General features: G+C 41.7%; 1 protein-coding gene across 1 annotated transcript in view; it reads left to right on the top strand.

Annotated features, from left to right (window-relative positions):
• Positions 1-19568, top strand: part of FLT1 (fms related receptor tyrosine kinase 1) — a 194570-nt gene that overhangs the window by 136760 nt on the left and 38242 nt on the right. Inside the window, exons 16-18 of the mRNA XM_036744332.1 lie at positions 5616-5722; positions 11311-11443; positions 17775-17879. Of these exons, the coding sequence (XP_036600227.1) occupies positions 5616-5722; positions 11311-11443; positions 17775-17879 (345 nt within the window). The remainder of the gene's footprint in view (positions 1-5615; positions 5723-11310; positions 11444-17774; positions 17880-19568) is intronic.

The raw sequence follows: 19568 nt of genomic DNA, 5'->3' as shown, positions 1-19568 counted from the left end.
CATTTTGTAGGAGGCACATGCTACTTACAAATAAAAAGATCCCCATAAATCCAGAACAGGAGAAGCTCTAGGCAGAACAGTGAAGCTGGCAGGTGTGCTCTTGGCATCCCCAGCTGCCCTTCCATTTTATGCCCTTTTCTTCCATTCAGGCAATAGAAGAGAAAATCTGTCTCTTCATGAAAGAAAGTCTTCAAAGACCCCTCCAGAAGTGTTCACCTTTTATCTAAGGGCTAGGAGAGGGCCATGCTCTGGCCAAATAACTGGTAATGGTGAGAGTTTTAGTGTCCATGAAGGAAATAATTTGGGGTCAGGAGACCTTCCTAGTACCTATCAGATCTGATCAGCCTTTTTCAGAGTGTTGTGGAAAAGGCACAAGTTTTGCAATCAGAAAAGACTTGGATTCAGGTCCTGACTCTTGTGCATCCTTTTTGGGCCATTCTGGGGAAGGGATTCTCTATTACTCAGTTCTTCCCCACCCCACCCCCAAAATCGGGAGAACAATCATTGTAATACTTCTCTTATAGAAATATGACATCGTTACTGTTCAACGATCATACTTTACTTGAGGAAAATGGTGACCATCATACCATGTCTCTTTCTAAAGGGATTGAATGGAGAGTCGAGTTACTTAGCATCACTAAGGAAGAATTCTGTATAAAGTAGCCCTAAATTCCACGATGTTCTGCTAAATTCTTCCTCCCTGTGGGGTCAGCGTACGCTGCTAGCCATAAAAGCTAAGCCAACGTGGAGTAGGCCGCTGGGCTTTCTAAGTGTGGTGCAGTCTTGTACCCTCCCTGGTTTCAGGGTCTAGAATCAGGGCCATTTCAAATAACGGGATTGTAGTACAGAAAGATTTCCTAGCTCCAGGCAGGGACTCACTTAGCTCAAGCAAGATTCCGGTCAACAAAATTCCAGTTTAACCAAACAACAAAAAAACAAAAACCCCATGATGTCGTAATGAGAACATGCTATGGAACTCTGCCTGAGGAAGTTCCATTTGGGACAACTATTTTAAACACTCTCAGGATGGAAGGAACTTCAAATTCCATTCAAATCTAAATGCTTTCCTACCCTGCTGCCCTTTGCAGCCCAAGATGAAGCTGCTTATCTGGTCCTAGAAATACGCAAATGCAAAAGTAAAGGCAGTTTTTGTCCTTTTTTAGTGAAAACTGTTATTGGTCCTGCTGTCTATGGGGCTTCCTTGTTTGTGATGTCGCTTGACCTTTCTGAGAATCACATAAGCACAGGAGCTGATCCTCCTAACTCCATGATGGTTTCAATTCAATTACACTTGTCTAGGTTTCAAAGGATCATGGATTTAGACATAGAAGGGACCTTAGATGCGCTCTAGTCCAACTCCCTCATTTTACAGATAAGGAAACCGAGACCCATCAGAGAGGTTGAGTAATCTGTTCTATAGATGGCATGTGGCAAATGCATGATTCAAATCTGGTTTCTCCAGTTCCAGATCGAGTACACTCCATCCCTGACGTTGGAGCTGCTGTGGTGTTGCACTAACACTGTTTTCCCCTCTTCCCAAACATGCGACACAGGCAGAATGGTGGACTAGATACTTATTGTGGAGACTCATGTGTGTTGAAGTTCCCCCTCAGACTAGTCGTTTGGATGAGTCATTCAGTAGCTCAGTTTCCCCATCTGCAGGATAGGATAACAGAGCCCATTCTTACCACAAAGGGATGTAATCAAAATAACTATGAGAGGTTTTAAGATACAGTGGAGAGCATACTGAACAGGGGGTCATAAGACCTGAGTTCAAGTCCTGACTCTGCCTTTGACTAGCTGTGTGCTAATTGTAAGCAAGTTCCTTCATCTCTGGGCACTGTATCTGTTTCTTTATCTGTAAAGTAAAATGATGCCCCAGGCAAGACTGTGTGGAGGCTCTGAGCCCATCCACCTGCAGTGATTTTCTTTGCCAGGTCTCTGGAACTGCTTGGGAAGAGGAAGTGAATGAAAGAGTCCCGCTGCCTTGTCCCCGTCCCAAAATGTTTGTCTCCATCTGCATCTTGAGTGCATCACCTCTCCGTCAGGACGTGGGCAGCCTGCTTCCTCCTCAGCTAGCCGCTGAATTCATCAGAGTCCCTAAGTCTTTCAGAGTTGTTTGTCTTCAGTACCATGGAGGAAATCCATAGCATTTTAATTCATCATGGCCTTCTCATTACCCCCAAATAAAAACAACATCGTACTGTACTCAAGGCGGGGGGAGGGGGTGCCCTGAAACTAGCCTTTCATGCTTCTCATATGGTACCAATATCTCTATGACCACATGATAAATCATTCTTAATTACTGATGCATCCCACTCTCATTTCCTCCTGCCTTTCCCATACCATGTGCAGCTGGGCTATTTCACACAATGACCTCATCAGCTCTCATTGACTGATCAGACTTAGGGTCAGTCTGGACAGTAGGTGAATGTTCATCCTTTAAGAAAAAATATCCAGACTCTTGTAAACCTGAAAGTTCTATTAGTATGTGAGCTATTAGTGTTAACAGTATTAGAAGTATGAGCTATTAGTATTAACATTATTGTAGGAAATGGGTTTGGGGACTTAAGTGGACGATACATTTCCTTCCGAATCAGTGAATATTAAAACAACAACCCTAATATTGCCTGGAGGCAGCTAGGTGACAGTAAATAGAGGGCTGGGCCCGGAGTAAGCTCAAAGCTGGCTCTAGACACTTACTTCCTTTGTGACCCTGGCCAAGGCACTTAACCTCTGTTTGCCTCAGTTTCCTCAACTGTAAAATCAGGATAATAATGTCACCTACCTCCCAAAGTTGTGAGGATCAAATGGGATAATATTTGTCAAGTGCTTAGTGCAGTGTCTGGCACATAGTAGGAACTTAATAAATGCTTGTTTCCTTTCTTCCTGGTAATGGCTTTATAGAGAGAATTAGAGGTGGTGCAGTGGATAGAGTGCCAGACCTGAAGTCAGGAAGATTCATCTTTCTGAGTTCAAATCCAGCCTCAGTTACTTCCTAGCTGTGTAACCCTGGACAAGTCACTTAACCCTGTTGCCTCAGTTTCCTCATGTGTAAAGTGAGCTGGAAAAGGGAATGCCAAATTCCAGCATGCGGCAAGAAAACCCCAAATGGGGTCATGAAGGGTCTGAAATGACTGAACAGCAACAGAGGTGGAAAGAGAAGGGAGAGAAATAGGGAGTAAATAGACAATTATACAGTATATGTATCAGTAACCCCTTCTCCTCTCTCACTTTTAAATCTTCCATGTCTGTGGTATTTGAATTCTTAAAGACAATTTATAACTCTAGATTCTAAGCCTAGAATTCTATTTCCTTCTTAAAGAATTTTTCTTTGAGGTTTTTTCTTTGATTATTTTAAAACTACATGTGCAAACTATACACACACGTGCACACACACACACACACACACACACATATGCATGTTTAAGGCCTGATTTAGTCCCATTGAAAGGAATTTTGCCTGAGTAAGGACTATGGAATTAGACTTTGGAGGTCAGATTCCCATCCTGGGGAATGCAATGAGAGAGTTCCCACAATCCGAGTGGGCTGCTCCCAAGGCATTCCGTAGCAAGAGTGTCTGGAGGGGTTTGTCTATAGACAATCCTGTGTATCTAGATATTATCAGTGTTTCCATCCTTCCAGGACTACCATACCCGGTTGAGCCTATCCCCACTGAGCCACGTGGAACCCATTTGCAGCATAAACAAGGATGTGAGTGTGTGTCAATACTACAAGTCAGTAAAAGACTCTGTATTGTGTAGGAGGAAGCTCCAGCTTGTATTAACTTAGAACTCAGAGTACATTTATCATATGAATGTTATTCAGGGAGAGGGTCATTTCATTGTATTTTTTAAGAAGCCTTCTGGGTTCCTGTTGCAAGATCGGTCTCACAGGGTTTAAGGAATCTCAATCATGATTTGACTTAAGGGGTAGCATGGTGTAGCCAGAAGAGTACTAGATTTGTCATCAGGGGTGGTGGGTTCAAATTCTGGCTTGGCTACTTTAAATTGATGTGATCCTGGGAAAGTAACTTCTGCTCTCTGGGTCTCAGTTTCTTCATCTGTCAATTAAGGAGTTGGTATAAATCCTACACTTCTAAGTGAATAAAGTCAGTTTCCTCTAAATTTTCTGCTTAGTTATCAACATCTGGCAGGAACAGGGCTCAGGTCATAAACTTTTGTAATTTGGAGATAGGTCAATCAAGGAGTAGACAGCTATGTGGTGCAGTGGATAGAGCACTGGGCCTAGAGCCAGGAAGACCTGAGTTCAAATCTAGCCTCAGACACTTCCTAGCTGTGTGATCCTGGGCAAGTCACTTAACCCTGTTTGCCTCAGTTCCTCATCTATAAAATGAGCTGGAGAAGGAAATGATAAACCATTCCAGTGTCTTGGCCAAGAAAACGCCCAATGGGGATCACAAAGTCAGACACAACTGAAATGACCCAACAACAACAAAGGACCAGAAGTATAGCAAATTCTCATCCAGTGAAATGGTTCCAGGTGGTATTAGAGTTTGCTAAAGTCCTTTGCTTGATTTGTATGTTAGGAGAGACCTAGTAATCTTAGTGGGAGAGAAATGCATTCTGCTAAGTTGTGTACTAAAGAAAATTGCTTTCTCTGGTTTGGTGAGTAAAGGATCACAATTGTGAAAACACAAATTTAAAGAATGAAAGAACTTAACAGGCAAGTAGTCCTGGCCCAAGTGAATTAGCAACTCAGGATCAGTCATTTGTCCCCTTTTAAATAGGATTAAGAGAGAAGAAAAAATTTTTGTAAGTTCTAGGAAAATTGTGCCCGTGGGCAGACTAGATTTGGAATCACTATTCTGGTCCACTAGAGAATTCCTTGAAAAATTCCAAATTGTCTCCTCTCCTCCTCCCAGGGGCACCACTCTGACACTTGGGCTGCTGCCTTTCTTGTCTAAAAGTGTCAGTGCTAAGCTTTTGATCTCTGAAACCATTATGGGAAATTAAGGGATTGGGAGTGGCCCAGCCTCATCTCTCTCCAAAACAAACCCACCAGAATCTTAATACTAAGAAGATCACATCAGTAGAGTGGAGAGAGGGGGACTAAGGTTGTGTACAATTCTTCTTGGTTAGTACAAAATAAAAGTCCTTGAGTTTTATTTAATTTTTAAAAAATCTGCTTTGAAGAACTTTGTGAGCCCCAAAGGAACCCTTTTAAGTAATTTTTTTTCTTTTTTCTTCAGAATTTCCTCTAAGGGCCATAAGGGAATGCTAATATTTTCCAGCTTTGACACTTTAATGGGCTTTTGTTCCTGTCCTAATTTTTTCCATTTTTAATTTCTCCACTGATTTTTAATTAGTTGTCTCTGGGATCAGAGAGTTTGTAAACCCATCAGTCAGAACTTCTGGGGACTATTTTAATTTATTTATAGGTTAATTAAAATAATAGGATATTATGGTGGAAATGTGTCTGCTAAGTCACAGCATTTCTCATCTGGGAGATATGCATTCTCAGAGGAAAGGTCCTTGGAGCATGGGGTGGGGGATGGAGCCAATGATATCTGATTTGGAAGGTGCGTTCCAGCAGATTTGATAGAAGCTGTTTCATAAAGGAAGAAACTGATCCCAACCTATTTTTCTTTCCAGGAACCTCGGACAAATCCAACCTGGAGCTAATCACTCTGACATGCACCTGTGTGGCTGCAACCCTCTTCTGGCTCTTGCTGACTCTCTTTATTCGAAAACTGAAAAGGGTAAGGACAGTTCCGCCAGTTCTATGCTCCCCTTCACAAACCCTGGCATCCTAAAAATGTTGGAGATAGCCAGGTGGCCCAGTGGATAGTGTGCTTGGCCTGGAGTCAGAAAGATCTAAATTCAAATTCAGCCTCAGACACCAGCTCTGTGGCCTTGGGCAAGTCCCTTAACTTTTGTTTGCCTCAGTTTCCTCAATTGTAAAGTTGGGATAATAACACCTGCCTCGCAGGGTTGTTGTGAAGATCGAATGAGTTGGTAATTCTAAGAACTTAGTACCCAGCCCGGCACATAGAAAGCCCTGTATAACTCTTTATTATTATTGTTTCAGCTACAATGTGTCCCTCATCAGACAAAACCCAGGAAGGGATGAACCTTTCAAGGAAGCAGAAGGGATTTTTTTGCCTTTGACCACTCCCTCGGAGAGAAGGGATTGAGGTTAAGGAGTAAATTTATTTGGATTCAGCCCAAAGGCCACACTGAAGGATTTAGAAGCCCCGATGTGGCCTTAAGGTCACATGTTCCCCACCCCTGGTTAAGGAGAATGGTCAAAGGCTTCAGGCAGAGGGTGAGACTCTAACCAAGACTTGAAAGAAACCAGAGAAGACGGGAGGTAGGAATGAGGAGGGAGAGAGCTCCTGGCCTGGGGGACAGTCAATGAAAACGTTGGGAGTCTGGAGACGGAGCTTCTTTTGTATGAAACAGCAGACTCCTCACTTGGAGAGCTCATAATCTAATGAGAGAACTAAGGCGTGTGCAGAAATAACTATAATTCAAAGCTGCTAAGTGGTACAACAGAAAGAGAATTGGTTTTGTAGTCATGGGAACTAAGTTTATACCCTGCCTCTACCACTTACTCCCTGTAAGACCATAAGAAAATCACTTAACTTCTCTGAGACTACATCAATAGCTACAAAGTGAGTGAGGCCCTAAGGTCCCTTCCAGCTCTATGTGGATGATCTTATAATCCTAAAATCCTATGCTACCTGTGAATCATGTCGTTCCCTTCCCTAAAAATAATACCAAGTTAGAAATCTTGAATGGTTCTCCATCGCCTATATAATAATACCGTTCAGACTCCTCACTCTGGCCTTTAAGGTCCTCAATACTTTGGTCCCCATTTAGGCTTCCAATTCCAATTTCCCCAAATCCATAAATTAAAATTTACTCTATAATAAGGCTCATTTTCACATCTCCCAAATGTTTTTCTTCTTCCCACTACTAAGCCTTTGCTCATGATGTGATCCCTGCCCCAAATGTCTTTTCTCCCCCTTCATTCTGTCAAAATTCATCTACCTTCCATGGGTTATTCTACCCAAACAAAATGGCTCCTTGATTCTGTGATACTATGCTTAAAAGTCCTCCCTACTCCTGTCTTCCCTTTTCTAATATTTTTAGTTAGCCATGCTCGGATTCACTTATCTGAATTAAGATACTTTTTAGTCTTTGTTCTGAGATAATTAGAAACCTATAAAAGTTTTACCAACAAGATTGTCATTGCCAAAATGTGAAGACCTCAATCATTGGTTAAGAAACAAAAAGTTTATTACTCAGCAGTCTCAGCCATCAAAAGAAATCACAACCATAATTTGTTCATATTGCATATTGTACTTTTCTATGACCAAAAATGCCTTTCTCTGGTATATTGATAATTACAAAACTGTAAGCACCAAGGCCTCAAATTAAATGGCCTTTTATTTGGCCTCTTTAAGATCACCAAATTTGGAAACCATCTTACCTGGCAGGAACACATCAAATACTCAGAAAATTATTAAGTGAAAATTTAAAGTTTATTTAGTGTTTCCTCTGATGTACTTTAGTTGTTTATGGATCACAAATAAAAGAATTTTTCCATTCCAATACTTCAGACATAATAATGTGCTCTGTAAAGCTACAAAAGATAGATGACAAAGTGAATAGAACGCCAGGCCTGGAGTCAGGAAGACCTGAGTTCAAATCCAGCCTCAAACACTTACTAGCTGTGTGACCCTGGGCAAGTCACTTCACCCTGTTTGCCTCAGTTTCTGCATCTGTAAAATGAGCTTGGGAAGGTAATGGCAAACCACTCCAGTATCTTTGCCAAGGAAACCCCAAATGGGGTCATGAAGAGCCAATTCAACTGAAATGACGGAACATCAACAACGACAGCAAAAACATTAAATCAGGGTGGCGCTAGTAAATGTTTTGCACCCAACACACTTTTCTTTGTAGAAGCAGCTAGGTGGCTCAGTGGATAGAGCACTGGGCCAGGAGTCAAGAAGATCTGAATTCCAATCTGGCCTCAGACTCTTATTAGCTGCGTGACCCTGGGCAAGTCAGTGCAACTCTTTTTGCCTTTGAAGAAGGAAATGGCAAACCACTGCAATATCCTTGCTAAGAAAATCCCAGGGATGTTATTGGTGCATAGGGTCATGAAGCGTCCAACACAAATGAACAACAACAGCAAAGCTACAAAAAAGAAAAAAGAGAAAACTATTGGTTGCCTTCTCCTGTTAGAGGGCGATCTCCATGTTTGTTCATTCAATAAGCATTTGTTAAGTGCTTAGGACATGCAAAGCCTTCTGCCGAGTGTTGAGATATGAAGACAAAAAATGAAACAGTCCCTGCCTTCAAGGAATGTACATCCGACTAGGAGGAACTGGTATATATAAGAAAGAAGTAACAAATGAAAAGGAAAAGGAAGTAATAAATGAAAAATTCTGGGGTTGAGCAAGGGTCTCATATAGGCATTAATGCATGTGTTGACCCTTGATACGAAGGAGATGTGAGGAAAATGAGCATTCCAGACAATGGCCGTGGCCTTTGCTAAGGAATGGGAAGTGAGAGATCGGAAATAGAGCAGCATGATGGAAATGTTGAGTGTGTAAAGAGTGTGAAATAAATCTGTAAAGGGGGGCTGGACCCAGATTTTGAAGGGTCTTAGATGCCAAACAGAGGAGTTTGTATGTTCTCCTAAAGGCAATAGGGAACCACTGGAGCTTCCTTAGCAGAGGCAGGTGCCATAATTAAACCTGTGTTTTCCAAATATCAATGGAGAGTTGTGTGGTAAATAGATTGGAGGGTGGAGAGAAGGACTAGAACCAAGGAAACCAATGAGCAACCAAGAAGAATGGAGGCTGGAACAAGGGAAGTAGTTTTGTCGATGGAGAGAACAGAACAGATAACAAGAAATACAATAGAGCATTAAATGACAAACTTCACAACTTCTTGGATGGAGGGAGAAGAATTGGGGATGACTCTTGAAGGAAACCCTGGAAGTTTGATCTTAAGGCTTACAGCATCCTTAGTTCTTCAATGTGGCTCAGAGAACCCTGCTCAAAGTTGTTAGCTATATTTTGACATTGAAGGGTTTAGCCAGAAAAGTTGTTCCAATTGTTTTGACATTAAAAAAATGTAGCACCTTCATGAAGGAATTCACACTCTCTTATGCTGGGACACACATATCTGGAAGGTTGTGCTCTCCTGGCCCAACATTGATGGAAAACGCATTTCGTGGCACATGCTACATATCTTTCTCCATTATTCACCTTCTGAAAAAACTGGGGAAACTTCTCTGCCTTGAGCTGTCACCCATATTAATGATAACTTTTGTGAGAAGGGGAATGATTGCGAGTGATGGATGAAGTGAGCTGTGAAAGCCCAAGGCAGGGTGACTATGGACTGAAGAATGTGGATGGGCGTGAGACTATGTCTGCAGCACTTTTCTTTACCAGGGTTCTGGCACTGTTTAAGAAGACAGTAAAAAAAAGGGTCCCGATACTTGTTGAAATAAAGTTTATACAATTTCTGGGCAATGACTGACAAATTACATTCAATATGGGCAGAGATTTTCCCTTCTGGTCAGAAGAAGAGTCCGTCCATGAAAGTATAGTCATCAGTTCTCAAGGTCATGGATATATAATTAACAGTCATGGAGAATATACCACCTGGAGAAGGACTTCTAATGAGACAGAGCACAGAGGTACATATAATTAAAAACAAGGTGTATTTTCTAGGCTTGATTTATCTAACAAGATAAAACAAAAACATGAACGCAAAACATTCTCGTTGGTCTTTCTATATACCAACAGTAGGTAACCTAGCGTCCTGAATAGGCATGTGAGCATGTGTTTGTGTTGGTGTAGTGCTGGCTTGTCAAATCTTGCCATTCTATCTCTAAAATATTTCTTGCACACAGCTACCACCTTAGTTTTAGCCCATTCATCTCTTCTTAATTATTGCAATGGTTTCATAATTGATACCCTTGCTTTGAGTCTCTACCCCACCCCTTCTAGTCCATCATCCCCACAGCTGCCAAAGTGATCTTCCTTAAGTGTAGACATGACTGCAACTCTCCCCTACTCAATAAACTTCAGTGATTCCCAATTGCCTCTAGGATGCCTATTGTTGTTTGGTTTTTAAAGCCCTTAACAACTTGGCTCCAACCTCCCCCCATTTTCTGAACTCTATGATCCAATCAAATTGGCCTTGTCTCTGTTCTACATATGTGGAATTCCTTCTCCTGTCTCTGTGCCTTTTTTTAATAGGCAATTGGGATTAAGTGACTTGCCCAGGGTCACACAGCTAGTAAGTGTCTGAGGTCACATTTGAACTCAGGTCCCCCTGACTCCAGGGCCAGTGCTCTTCTCTGCCTTTTTATTGGCTGTCTCTTGTACCTAAAATCCACTTCCTCTTCACCTCCACCTTGTGGAATGCCTTCCTTCCTTCCTTCAAGATGCAGCTCACACACTGCTTTCTATATAAAGCAGTTTCTAATTCCCCAACTTCTAAAGCCTTCCCTAACCACCTTGTATTTATTTTGTATTTATTCCAAGTATTACTATAATTAGACCTGGTGAGTCCACCAGTAGAATGAAAGCTCCTTGAGGCCAGGGACATGTAAGCCAAGTGCCTGGCATATAGTAGGAGCCTAATAAATGCTTGTTGACTTGACAACAAAAATCAGCTTGTATTCCACACAAAAGGGAGATTTTCTTTTTTCTCAGCTTCTCTGATAGCAATAATACCAGGAAATTATCGTGACTTCTGCATGAGAAATATGCTGGTCACTGAATCATAGATTCTGAGCCTTTACAACAATTCCCTTACTACACATTTGACCTTTCTTGGGAATGCAGAAAAGAAACAAACATCAACAATGAAGCCCCATCTGTTCTATATATTCTTGCTTGTACATAATCATTCTATGAAGTTATTTTTAGCCATTGTTTGGAATTACTTTGTGAAAATGCTTTTCTTTCCTTTTTTTTTTTCTTAAAAAGAGCCCTTCACATGGTAGTTATTTGCAAGAAAGTCTGCATATGGATGTCATTGAAGAATCTGCCTGCATTGTGTACCCAAAATTTAGGAGTAGAACTGGGACGGGGTTAAAGAAGGGATTCTTAACTATGGATTGCCCCAGAGTGGAGTGTGAGGTTACATGTGTGTATGAAGAAATGCTTTATGTACTCAGTCACATTCAATTAAGTCCAAACTGGGTGACCTGCACCAACAGATGTTGCCAAGTCTTGTTTTGCAATGAATAGTAGGAGTCTTTAAAAAAAAAAATCTTTTTCTTGGTGATGACTTTGACATGTCTTCTATTTTCCAGACTTCTTCTGAAATAAAGACAGATTATCTATCAATTATAATGGATCCAGATGAAGTCCCTCTTGATGAGCAATGTGACCGACTACCCTATGACGCCAACAAGTGGGAGTTTGCCCGAGAAAGACTTAAGCTGGGTAAAATATCTGTCAAATGACATGTACTCAGTATGTATCTCACAGCGTGTGTGGGTGTGTGTGTATATGTATGTGGGGAAAGGAGAGTGTATGTGTATGAGAGAGAGAAGAGATACCGATAGTGAGAGACAGAGAGAGAAGAGACATAAAGAACAGATACAAAGAAAGAGGAGATAGAGAGGCAGTGAATGACAGAGGCAGAAAAGAAAGAAGGCACACACAGGAAGGAAGCAGAGACAGAGAAGAGACACAGAGAAAGAGAGAGATAGCGAAACAGACCAAAAAGAGAGAGGAGACACACAGAGAGAGACCAAGACAGACAGAGACAGATGACAGAGATAGAGACAGAGAAGAGACAGAGGGATACAGAGTTACAACTCAGCAGCAGCACACTTTAGAGAATACTTTTACTAGAAGGTAGAGGTAAAAAATTCCACATTTCATTTGAAAAGTTCCTTCTCTTCAATAGATTTGCAGTTGTAAATTTCTCCATTGTGATGTATAAGTCACTTTGGATTTCCTTGAGTTTTGGCAATGCACAAACCAAGGGGAAAAAAATCTTGGGTGAGTGGGAGGGGTCATTTAAGTTTAGTTTCTGATGAGGGATGGGGCTGTTGTTTTCCAGGGAATTTAGATGCTGTAAACATGTAGTGAATGTGCTTTCTTTTGGCTTACCAGTACCTCCTGCTCAGACGTCATAGCGCAAATTAAACCCCAGGCTGGCCAGCCCGAAATGCAAGAAAACAATTGGAGCCTTAATTACTCCTGCCCAAAAATATTTTGGTAGTGGCCTCGAAAGTTTTCCACTTGCTCCTGCATGAATGCCAGAATCATTAGTTGATAGAACTAGGAAAACACATTGTGGATCTTACATTCTTGGAGCTTGTCATACTTTGCCTGAAAGGAAAGAGATTTCTCCATGTGAAGGGCACCTGTGGATTTCATTGGTTGTGAGAAGTTTTACTGGTAGTGAAAAGAGGTGGGAGGAAAGGAGGAGGGAGAAATTAAACTTTTGCCTGCTGGAACCCAAACTCTTCAGCCTGATGAAAAACTGGCCCTGAGTTCTGTTCAGCATGGGAAGAAAACTGGAAATTAGTGAAAAGCAGACAAGCAGAAGGATAGAAAAGGCTGTTGACAGATGAAGAAAGGACTAAATTTGGAGATGTTAGAGGCAGGTGACACACTGGATGAGTTCCTTATACAAGTCTAAGTGACATGGCATTTAGCCCAGCCCCTCTATGACCTTGGCAGTGAACAAGGGATAGTTTTCCCACAATCATGAGCCATTCTTATGCTCAGTTATATTCCAGCATTATTAGTCACAATTAAACATGATTTCTTTCAATAGAAGATATATGTGCCCATCCATCACAAAGCCCTTCTTTTCTTGGCCCAGTCTAGTAATCTCCTTGAAGGAGACATTTATCATTCTACCAGAATTCCGTGAGTGATCCTGGTGGAATAGTAAGCCACCAGGTTCAATGTGTGGGGAAACTTTCTCATCATCCTCTTCCCTCTTGGAGTTGCCAGATGTCAGAGCTTGATTGATGTCAGCATGAGGCTCTGGGACGTGCTTCAGGTGGATAATGTCTCACTGCATCTCAAGTCTGGGAACTTCCTCCTGATATTCAGAGAGGAGGGAACAGGGAAGTGATTTCATAATTAATGCAAGACCAGGAAGACCCAGAGCCATTTTTTTTAAATCATGGAAGTCTTGGTCAAGTTGGGGGGGAAAACGAAGGTTATGCATTGCATATAAGGATTTGTTGTTATTTAGTCATTTTTTTAATCGTGTCTGATTTCCCATTTGGGGTTTTCTTAGCAAAGATACTGGAGTGGTTTGCCATTTCCTTCTCCAGCTCATTTTTACAGATGAGGAAACTGAAGCAAAGAGGATTAAGTGACTTGCCCAGGGTCACACAGCTAGTAGTATCTGAGGCTGGATTTGACCTCAAGAAGATGAGTCTTCCTGACTCCAGGCCCTATGCTCTATCCATTGTGCCACCTGACTAACCCCCATATAAGGATGTGGAGGCACGGAGATTTGCCCAAGTTACACAGATAGTGATTAGTGTCCCCTGATGGCTTATGCTTAGCACCCTACTGTATGGTTGGGCTTGAAGTGTTGAGAAATCTAGTGGGTCTGCAGCCTGCTCCATCCTTTCTGTAATCACATGATACTCAACATTTTTATTCCAAGGTTCTACCGATTATTATTATGAGAATAACAGTATTTGCAACTTAAGACATCAGCTAGAGCAGGGGTTCTTCTTTTTTATGTGATGAACTCTTTCAGCAGTCTGGTAAGATCTCTGGAAACAATTCTCAGAATCATGTTTTAAAATTCATAAAATAAAATGCATAGGATTTCAAAGGATACCAATTATATTGACATATAGTTATTGAAATATTTTTTAATTCACCGACCCCCAGGTTAGGAGCCCCTGTGCAAGAGGGCATAGACTTGAGAATGAGTCTCATTATTGCTTGCTGCTAGCACTGAAATTCCTGGGCTTCAAGAAAATATACCTTAAATAATTTGTTAATAATTCTCCATTAAGACCTATTAGGGAATTTGTGTCACAAAAATTTATCACAGATGAAAATGAAAAAAATGTCTGACAACTTCCTTCTATTAAAGAAGCATTTCAAGCAGAAATCGTCCAAGATAGAAGACAACCCAGGGTGTCTGGAATTTGTCAAGTGAGCTAACTATTCCTGGATCTCTGAGGCTCATGTGTTAGCACTGAATTGGGGCACAGTCTGCAAGGGGGCAGGATGGGGAAATTGTAGTGAGCAGCCCCTTCAGCGTCCTGTGAGCCCCAGCAAGTCAAGGAACGTCTGGGAGGAGATTCCAACATCCTGGCATTGTATATAATGATCCAGCACATTCCTAAGCAAACTGGTGGCATTCCAGGCAAAAAAATTAAGGGCAATTTCCGGGGAAGAGAAGCAAGGAATCAGGAGAATTCAATTCCAGCATGACTGGGCTGCCACAAAAAGAGGGAATTCAGATATTTGGGAAGGGTGCCAGTACATCGACTGATTCAAGGGAATATCATAGCTTCATGCTGTTTTATGAGGCAGCAGTCTGCTTTCCAAATGAACAATTGAGGAGGCTGAAGTGAGTCAACCAACTAATCCTAATGTGGGAACTGGTTTATTCTGATAGAACCTAAGTCCCCAAACACTGATTTTAACTTAGTGCATTGTGATGACTGAAAAGAGAATGTGTGGTGGCTTACAAGTGTGGGAAGAGGGACCCCGAGGAGTCTGGGAGTAATCAGCCAAAGATCGAGATGATGTTTCTGATATTTCCCAGGCTCAGGCCACGCCTAGTCCCCCGCACCTCCCTGATAAAAGAGCAGAATTCTAGGAAGAAGAGCTTTCTTGCCTTTGAGCAAAGCTGGGCCCCCACCCTAACAAGAACATTTTATACCAATACTATAAAAGCATCATGATTTCATCTTCGTGAATGTGCCTTCCCCACAGCAGACTGAACCCCTTCGTGTTTTCTTTATTCATTCAACAAGTGTTTATTAAGCACCTTGTCATTGTTTTTTATTGTTGTTCAGTCCTGTCTGATTCTTCATGCCCCCATTTGGGTTTTCTTGGCACAGACGCTAGAGTGGTTCACCATTTGCTTCTCCAGCTCTTTTTTACAGATGAGGACATGGAGGCAAACAGGGTCAAGTGACTTGCCCGGAGTCACTCGGCTAGTAAGTGTCTGAGGCCAGATTTGAACTCACGAAGATAAGTCTTCCTGATTCCAAGTCCAGTGCCCGATCCACTGCTCCACCTAGCTTCTCAAGCCTGGTGGTAATACCTGTCTGTGCTTTAGTAATATCGAATAACTGTGGAGGGAGGATCAGAGAGAGCAGCAACTCAGAGCAGAGAGACTAGTTAGGAGGCTGTTACTATCATCAATGGCCAAAAGAGGAAAAGATGATGAGAGCTTGAGCTAGGCTGGAAGCCATGAAGCGCTAGAGGGGAGACACCTGCAAGGGCAGGCTATGAGCGGCTGGAGTTGAAAATGTCATCAATTGCTAGTGACCAGCCTTCCGGCAATGGGCTTTCTTAAAGCCTAGCTGGGCAGGTCCCTACACAAGAGACATGTACTTCTTCTTCAGTCCCATATTAATGACTATCATGTACATAATGATTTAAGGTTTGAAAAGCACATGTACATAGACACATGTGTGTATGAGTGAATATATAAATATATGTGTGTATATATACATATATACACATACATATATACATACATCTAGGTAGAGATAAATTTGATTCTCACAACAACTCCATGAATAAGTACTATTGTGATCTCCATTTTACAGCTGAGGAAATGAAGGTTAAGAAGTTAAATGACTTGTCCTTGCCGTTCTGACGTGTTTGAGGCAAGATTCAAATATGAGTTTGACTCCAACTCTCTCCAGTATGCCATGTTGAATCCTTATCAACTTTGTGCTAAGATCTACCAGAGAGAGAGAGAGTACAGGCAGGGTCAATCTTTGCAGCGAAGAGGTATCAGAGTAGGAATTTGTAATAAAAACAACAATAATAAAACAATAAAAAATAAATAGCAACAATAAAAAGTCCTCAGATCAATGCACCATTCTTAGGAATCTGAGAGGTTGCCTTCCTGCTCTCTCATGCTCTTCCTCTCATCTAGTCTTTCTACAGCCTGACAGAAGTCCCAGTTATTTAAGTTTAAAGGCATATTGATCCCATTCTGGCCCATCTTGGAACATTCTGGCATGCATCAGAAAAAGTGCCATGCATTCTTCTTATGTTTTATGCTCTGAAAGCACTACTCACTTTCAGACTTATAAAACCTCATTTGTAAGGAAGAAAGGGTCCTCAACAAAAAGGCTGTTACGTTTCTACTGGTATTTTAACATCTCACTTGGTATTTTTCACTGGGGGAATAAAATGCACTCCTAAAGTGATTTCTGCCTTAGATAATTTATAGCTAAAGATGCCAAATAAAGGGGGAGGGATGTGGGATATGTTGAAAGTAGAAAGTTTCTGACATCACAAAAGAGCAGAAAAAATTAACTTCAAACTCAAACAGAAACTTAGAAAAATGTGTGTCTTTTGAGGGAAGGGACAGGGGTGTGAGGAAGGAAGAAAGGTTAATTAGCTAAAGCAGGATGGAGGCAGACTGATAGGGGAGGCTGGTGGGAGAGGCTGGATAGCCAGTTAACACTGTCACTGCCAGGATTCACTCTGGGAAGTTAGCCATTTCCAAAGGAATGGCAGGAACTCCCAAGAGAACTCAAAAAGGACAAGTTGTTCATGTGGAGACTTTTGTAGGGATACTTTCCACTCATCTTTCCGTGCCTCCAAGCACATCCCTCCTTGGAGCTCTCTCTTATTTGTCTATGGTGGGATGGGTGCAAAAGAGGTCTAATGTAAAAGGAGATGAAGTGGTTCTGGGAGTACATTCCTAGAATTCTTGGGCTGTTGGCACAATGGGTCATCCAGCAGGACCTGGGCCTTGCTTTCCTAGAGTACAAGGGATTCCCTGATGTTGCCCTGTAGAAAACCTTGCCCTCAGCGCATTTGTTAGTAGAGATGTCTCATGTGATTCCCCATTAAGAGCCAATCTTTAATGGACTCACATTTGGAACCCAAGTTTTTTAATAGATTCACATATAGAAACCTAAGTTCATGCAACTAACATGTGAGAAAAGGTTAGAAGGTCTAGGAATAGTTAATTCAAGCAAGAGAAAATTGAGTAAAAACTAAACTTATATTCTCCAGTCTGTGCAGCATTCTTATACAGAAGATAATGACCACCTTGTTCCTTATTCCTTCCTCTTTAATGAGGAAAGAACACAAAGAAATTACCATCAGCTTTAGCAGGAGCAAATTAAATTAGATACAACAAGGGACCTTCTAGTTGTTGGGGTTATTAAATAATAGAATATGTGCATCAAAAGAGATTGTAAATTTTATGGAAATGTTTATTGTCAAAGAATGATCTTAAATAAAACTTGCCTATAATAGATCACTTCTAGAGGTTCTTTCTTGCCCATAAATCTTTAACGAAGGTCAGGGGGATTCATTAGAAGCCACATGAATATAAAACTGATTAGGAAAGGAAGGGACAGCTAGAAATGTATTGCCTATTACATATGCGCTATCCTTTGGGACCACTTCATCAGGGGCTCCATCCAAAACTACTCTATCACACTGCTATTTCAAGAAAGTAGAAGGTAATTTCTGTAGTCCTAGGTGGATCTAGGAAAAGGCGCTTCTCTGCTAAATGGACTCCAGTTCACCCTGTTGACTTATCACACAGTTCAACAGTTTGTTTTCATTGCAGGAAAATCACTTGGACGTGGAGCTTTTGGAAAAGTGGTCCAAGCAGCTGCATTTGGCATTAAGAAATCGCCCACGTGCCGGACAGTGGCTGTGAAAATGCTGAAAGGTATGTGCGTGTATGTGTGCGTGAGTGCATGCATGTGTGTGTGTTCTGGAGATAGAACCACTGGCATTAGTGTTCCCCCGGGGGTCAGTCAGGGTTGGGAAAGGAATGCTGTATAGTCCAGGGGTGGGGAACCTGTGACCTCAAGGCCACATGTAGCCCTCTAGGTCCTCAAGTGCAGTGCTTTGACTGAATCCAAACTTCACAGAACAAATCCCTTTAATAAAAGGATTTGCTCTGTAAAACTTAGAATCAGTCAAGAAGCTGTACCCAAAGACCTAAAGACCACATGTGGCCTTAAGGCTGCAGGTTCCCCACGCTGTTGTATACTATCTGATTGTGGTACGCTTTTCTTCAATTTCTCAAAGTCCCTTCACTTCTCATCTCTCGTATTACACTGGATTTGTCCACAAAGTAATCCAGCACTAGACCCTAGGGAGATAGACTCTAAGCCTCAAAGGTCCTTTGCCTCTCTCACGTCGAAGATGCTGGAACACTGGAGATTCCAGCCCATTATAACTTGGGGCTGTGATATTTGGAATGAGCTCCCATGATGTTGTAATGGAAATTTAGTTGCTATTCTACACATCATAAATCCCAAGGGTTTAGCTGAAGTTTGACTTAACCATAAAGTGAAGCTAGGGAAGGTGTGTGAGAAAAATCGAGTCATCAGATCTATAAACTGTTCTATACCCGAATGTAAGATATTTCCTTACATTCCTTACTTTTTGCCATTTGGCAAAAAGTCTTCAACAGTTTGCTAGTGTTGAAACATATTGCTGCTTTGCGAAGCCCTGGAAGATAAAACTGGGTCTCAGGATGATTTACGATCCCTTGTGCCTGACATATTGAGCATAGAAACAAAAACTCCCAAAAGCTCTCGTGTCCTTTTAAGAATAGAAAATGCTTCATTTCCTCTTTCTCCTCAGGATTTTCACATTATTTCCATTCTCAAGCAAGCTTTCTTTAAGACCCCAGGATAAAAGGAAACAGTGCTGCTAAAACAAAACAAACAAACCCCTATAAGGGCTGTTTTTTAAGCTGTAGGAATCTCCAAGATATTATCAAGGGAAGCTCAGAAAGCTATGGGTTCACATGACACAGGTGGGAGAACTATTTGAGCAAGATGAAGCCCCCAGGATTTTTCTCTTTCTCACCCTGATATTGCCATTTAAGAAGTCTTGGGTTTGACATTATCCTTCTCTCCTGAGTAGACTCTTATTTATTTGTTTCTTTGTTTATCTATTTATTTGTTCATTCTTTCATTCACTCATTTGTTTGTTTTCAAACTGGGTCTCCCTCCTCAGAGGCCTGATATCACCAATGACTCTTCATGGAAACTCTGACCTGCTCTGTTTCCTGTCAGGGTCAGTCTGGCCCCTCCTTAGGCAGCCAGGTGTCCCCTCCCCATGTCACCCTTCCTGAGGGCTCACCACATTGATGTGGGACTTAGTACCAACACCCCATTGGCTTAGCCCTTTCTAGCTCAATTGATCAGAGATCATGGGACATTCTGAGGAGGCTCACAGACAGTTTTACATAAGGCCCAATGATACTGTCCTGGATGGTGATATTTGTTCAAACATAAGCTATCCAAGATGCACTGGGAATTTTCCTGGTGGCTTATGGGATAACCCTTGTTTGGGGCACTTTTCTTAGACAAGAGAAAAAAAAGGAGGATCAGGGAGGCAC

This window comes from Trichosurus vulpecula, chromosome 2, assembly GCF_011100635.1.
Source record: "Trichosurus vulpecula isolate mTriVul1 chromosome 2, mTriVul1.pri, whole genome shotgun sequence".
NCBI lineage: Eukaryota > Metazoa > Chordata > Mammalia > Diprotodontia > Phalangeridae > Trichosurus > Trichosurus vulpecula.
The sequence above is the reverse complement of the archived record's forward strand: the minus strand, read 5'-3'. Positions and strand labels throughout refer to the sequence as shown.